Genomic DNA, 5,638 nt, shown 5'->3' with positions numbered 1-5,638 from the left:
CCCAGGCCGAGTTTGCCAAGGAAAAGAGAAAGGTACCTACTCTTCCTCGTAGTGCAGGGGAAAAGATTCAGGGAGGCAAAGTTCTACCGAATCCATGTGCGGCCGGCAACCATTATGTGCGCACCCCCCAGCAATAAATCAAAGTTTCCTTGGCAGAGCGCGGTGCAATTAACACGCAGGTTCTCCCGGCGACAAGCCCTATAGGCGCAGCCAGTTGGGACCAAAGCTCTCGCACTCTCCTCCTAATCAAGGACTTAAAGCCCCGATTGGAGCTTATTAATATGAAGTAGGGCTTTGCATATGCAGTCCCCCCCCTGCCCAGCCTCGCAGCCGATTGGGGGGCCTCTGCCCAATCAGGACCGAGGCGAAGGGAGGCTGCGGAGCGCGCAGCCAGGCAGGTGGGAAGGGTGCAGACTAGCCGCGCGGGGGTGCACGCAGCGCCTGGACCGCAGCTACACACGCTCCCGGCTCCCTGTACACACGGAGCTTTTTCCTTTCTTTCTTTCTCTTTTTTCCCACCCCCTGCGAAGCTGCCCAACAAACCCAACTAACTTAACTCGCGGGAGGAGGCACTGGTTTCTGACCTCAGGTCTCCTTTTGCCTTGCGAAGAAGAGCTCACCACGCAGACTCTCAGTTAATCTGGGGAAGGATTCTGCGGAAGGTAGAGAATGAAGTTTGTCCTGCCCGTTCGTTGTCTGTGTTTTATCCAGCCACGGGGCCCCTTGGCTGCTTGTGTAGCGCTGTAGTCTCTCGTGCTTTCGTCACTGTGGTTTTTTGTTTTTTTTGTGGTTTTTGCCCTCCCCCGATCATTGATAGATTTATGTGCATATACTGGGCGTTTTAAAGACTCTAAGGCATTCTTCTCAATTGTTGGGGCATGTGAGTGGTGATCTCATCTTTGAGGAGGAATTCAGTTTTTCTCAACTACAGAAGAGGAAGTAGTGCCTCCGGACGAATGACATGACGGTGGATATTATCTGCGTAAACATTTCTTTACCTGCTGCTGTCTGCCTGCCTAGGGAAATAGGACACATCGCTTTTCCCAGCTGCAGGACTCATTAGCCTCTCCAGTTGAGGGGGGGGGGGGTAGGGACTGGGGCTGTAGGGTAAATACTATATTCAATGTATCTCAGTGCATTTGGACAAAATAAAGACTGCATGTTTGGGACAGGCAGCCTGCACTTGAAATATTCGGCGTCATATACTTATTTCAATACAAGCTTCCAAACTGGGAGACAGGCACAAGTATAGATGATTTTACCCCACCCATCAGCGTCCCAATAAAATGCCGGTTACCTATTTGTTCCTGTACATAACACATCCTGGATGCTTTTCAAAATCAGCTCAGAAACATTTTGTAAGTCATCACACAGTCTGGTCAGGATAAGGACTCCTTCCAAACAGATAATGTACAAAACTAAGAATTCTCCATCAAAAGTTCTGGGGTGTATTTTTTTTTACAGGATATAGGAAGAGAAGATGTTTTGCCTCTAATAGCACATTTCCTTATACTAAAGGTTTTTCTTAGTCCTATTTAAAAAAAACAGATTTTTTTTTTATATAAGCAAATGCACTTGGAATAGATACCAGCTATTTATAGCAAAGAAATAACTGCTACCTTATGGAGAATGGAAGAGCCACAATTTTGATATAATTCATCTCTACTGCTTACCAACCTTTTGTATTGTAAGTCTACATGATATAAATAATATAATCTTTGAAGTCAAAATAAATTAATTCAGATACTCAGTGTGTATTAAATTCACTAAATCAGAACTCTACTCTTTTTCCCAACCCTCTCAAATTTTCTAGGTCTATAAAAAACAAAACACTGAAATAGAACAGCCCCATTTAAATTCAGAATATGCTTACCAACCTTTTGTATTGTAAGTCTACATGATATAAATAATATAATCTTTGAAGTCAAAATAAATTAATTCAGATACTCAGTGTGTATTAAATTCACTAAATCAGAACTCTACTCTTTTTCCCAACCCTCTCAAATTTTCTAGGTCTATAAAAAACAAAACACTGAAATAGAACAGCCCCATTTAAATTCAGAATATAAAAGTGACAGGCATGATTCGCCCCCCCCCCCCTCCACCCCCCCCCCCACAAAAGAAAGCAATTTGCCTACCCTGTATTTAGCCATATCTAAGATTTGGGCCTGATTCCTTTTATTTGTGGTCGAAATGCATACAAGTTTCTAGATGGGAACTCCCATAGCAAAAACTGTGCCTGAGAAATCTGTATAAAAGCAGGTAGTAAAAGCTTAATTACCAGTAGCATTATGCTGTCTATATTGTTAAATGTGAACTCTGCAATTAAGATGTAAATTTGGTTGTGAGCAGTGAATTAAAAGAGCTTTGAGATGTGGAAGAAAACCCAAGCATTCTGCAGACAGCCGGAAAAAAAAAAAAGAAAAAGAAAAAGAATTGTCTCTTCAGTCTAAAATGAGACATGTAATCATTTCATAATTAAAAAAATAAAAAGACATTTGAAAAGGAAACATGTTTTTTCCCCCTAAAATACAATATAAGGACGATAGGAGCTAATAGTGTATTGGGAATACAGTGTTAAAAATATCTTGGATTGAAAGATGACTCTCTTGTTTTCTGAATAAACTACGATCCTCAGGGTCATGTGTAGATCCAGTGGTACATATTTTTAAAAGATATGCAAAAAAGTTTCCTTCTTAATTTAACCAGAGACCTTTTTAAAAATAATAATAATGATGATTTCATGCACTCAGCGCATTCAGAGTTTGCACCTGTGCAGAATCCTGTCCTGTGGTCCGTTGCTCTGCACTGCCTGCTGTGACAGGCTTTTTAAGGACAAGACTTGTAGTCAATAATTTACTGGTGGACCTTAAGTCACCATGGTGCATAGGAGTTATCTTTTCTTTCCCACACTTTTCTTATTCCCTTAGGATACTTATGTGACCCACTGAAGGCATGAGTATATGTTTTTAAACATATTTAGACCCAGATCCATGTGGACGCCCTCTTTTCCGTGCTCACAGAGATCTGTGTACCAGCATCCACGGTGGAGTCCCCACTGAGCTTTCACTGAACATATTTCATCCATGCGAGGCGCCGTGCACACCGAGCTGGCTGCTTTCTCAATGGCCAGAGGTACGCAGTCTTGTAGAGCTGCCTGCTTCCCCCTCGGGATCAATGTGTCACCTCTGCAAGTCAAGGACCTGAGATTACACCTACTGTCTTGCAGCCAGCTTAATCCATTTAAATTTTAAAATAATATCCACGGCACTCAACTTGCCAGACAGCTTCCAGGATATTTTATAAACACACAGCTTAGTCATCTGCACAATCTCCCCTCCTCACAGAGTTTTCTCCCCTTGAAGGAGGAAAAAGTGGATAATCGCAGGAAATAAGCACACCACCAGCAATATGGGTAAACCTTTAAGAATCTCAACTCAAAGAATTTGGAGGGAGGGGGGGGGAACCCAACACCAAATAGATAAACAGCTGAGAATAAACACATATGGCTACTCAGCCTATACACTTCACAATCTTACCACCAGGAGTGTACCCAAAGCAGGATAAATGGACCAAACAAAAGGACCTCTTAGGATGGTCTCACAAAGAATATTAATAAATTAGTTCAGATCAGTCGAGTATGGATCAGGCCCCGGGTCCAAGCATAGTTTCAACCTCTTCCTTAAACAATGCAGTCACAAATACCCCAAAGACTTCATTCTCAGACCTGTGCTAACCCACAGACACCACGCAGCAAACACACTTCATTTTCATTTGAAAAAAAAACACCAACAAAAACAGAATGGCAACAAACAGAACTGAAGTGGAAGCAGAAGGTAGGTTCCCATTGTCTATACCAGCACTTTTACTGTATTTTAATCAGAAACATTTCCTGAAACATCCCAACAGCGTGTTCTTACACTGCTAACAGGAGACGAGAAAATGCTTGGCCTTGCCAATGATTGCAGAGGCATGGCTATTTTAGGTTCCCACCTCCCTTTTCTGAAAATTAACAGAATGCATCTGTTTTAAAATGTTTATAGTTGTCACATTCTTTTGGGAGCCAATTCTGATTCTGAATTGCACCTTTGCCATCGGTGAAATATTTAAAACGCAACAGAGGTGCTACAGATTTAAATCCGCAAATCGCCGTGCAGTCTGGCCACCTTTGCTGGCCTGTCCTGGAGATCAGACACCTTAGAAAAGCTGTTTAACTTTCGGCACCACCTCCCCTGCTGTCTGGATGCATCGTGTGTAATACAATCTACCAGAAAGCAAACCCAGACTATTCCAAACGGCCACCTTCCACTCCACAAGAAAACCCAGTGAACATCCCTGGACAAAAGACCGTGAAGGGCTGGCAGGAGAACTAAACCTCACACTCCCTTCTGACCCCACGGGGGCTGAGTGGCCTTGAGCAGGTCACGTCCCTGATCGGTCCCTCGTTCCTCGTGGGCACCTGGGATTTCTTGGATGCTGGAAACCGGCTTAGGAGCACACCTTTCCCACCGAACAGGAAGACTTCTTTCGAAGTCAGTCTGATACTTTCCTATCACCACCAAACCTCTATCAATTCATCATAGCTCATTTTCGGTTGCCTTTCATTTCGAGGGCACAGGCTTTGATATTAAAATTATTGAGTCGATTGGCAAGAAGCAATCACTTTTTTCTGCAAGCGATCGCTTCCACGGAAGCACTAATAAAATCCTTTCCTTCTGACAAACCTCTTGTCCTGTAAATCCACCCCATTCCCAAATTACTGAGTCTATGTAAAAAACAAACAAACAAACAAACAAAAAACCCCACCTATTCTCTGGGGCGTTATTACATCACCTCCATAACAAAACAAACTCTTTTCCTAGTGGGTTTGTGAAAGGGGGAAAGAAAAAAAAATCAAAGGAAGACAGAGAACCCAAAAGAGGTTTCTGTTTAATTAACTCAGGATAATTTCACTTTCTTTTTGTCAAGCTAGTAACATGACACGGTGAAATGCCACTAAAAATGAAATTATAAACTACAGTAGCTCCAATGGGCAAACCTGACTTCAGTTCTGTGGTCTTTCCAACAGACTCACCGTGGCAAACACCAAATGCAGGTGGGAGTACCCTGCAAGCTCTCTACAATCTGCATGGCATGTATTTACAGAGCAATCGTTAACATTTTGAGATTACACATTAATACACGAGTTGCAGTTATACTCTTTCTTGAATGTTAAGCACCACGAGCTAAATTGCAGAAAACATTCAAGGTCAATGTCCCGTTTTAGACCTTTTCAGGCAGCTGTAATATTATGATAATCAAGCTTAAAATATTCCTATAGAAAGAGTAAATTAGCCTTTTCACTTGAAAGATGATTATGATAAACAATAGACCTATGAGAGGACAAAATCCCTATTTTTAAAAGCCATAAATTGTTGACTCAATCATGTGTGTGATCGTCTTGTCCAAAAATAAAGGGCGGCTGAACTCGGAGAGGAAGGGGGGAGGGGAGTGGAGACAGAAAAGGAGGGGGCAGGGAACACCAATGACAGATTTCAGAATAAGCAACACTTGCTCTGATACCAGAAAAATGATCAAATTATCCACATTAACCACCCATCTAACATATAACATTTTTGAAGCTAATATATATATATAC

At 42.2% G+C, this 5,638-nt stretch overlaps 1 protein-coding gene across 6 annotated transcripts in view; it reads right to left on the bottom strand.

The window, feature by feature from the left end:
* Positions 1-5,638, bottom strand: part of ESRRG (estrogen-related receptor gamma) — a 460,216-nt gene that overhangs the window by 169,051 nt on the left and 285,527 nt on the right. Inside the window, exon 1 of one of the 6 annotated variants that reach the window (XM_005879894.2) lies at positions 41-248. The exons of 4 other annotated variants lie outside the window; for them this stretch is intronic. In XM_005879894.2, coding sequence (XP_005879956.1) covers positions 41-96 — 56 coding nt within the window. In that variant the 5' untranslated portion in view covers positions 97-248. Of the gene's footprint in view, positions 1-36; positions 249-5,638 lie in introns of those variants that run through there. One more of the 6 variants, XM_014528052.1, reaches the window with a different exon arrangement.

The sequence above is a fragment of the Myotis brandtii genome, unplaced genomic scaffold (assembly GCF_000412655.1).
Source record: "Myotis brandtii unplaced genomic scaffold, ASM41265v1 scaffold612, whole genome shotgun sequence".
In the NCBI taxonomy this organism is placed as follows: Eukaryota; Metazoa; Chordata; class Mammalia; order Chiroptera; family Vespertilionidae; genus Myotis; species Myotis brandtii.
Note: the sequence above shows the minus strand (reverse complement) of the source record. Positions and strands in the feature narration are given on the sequence as shown.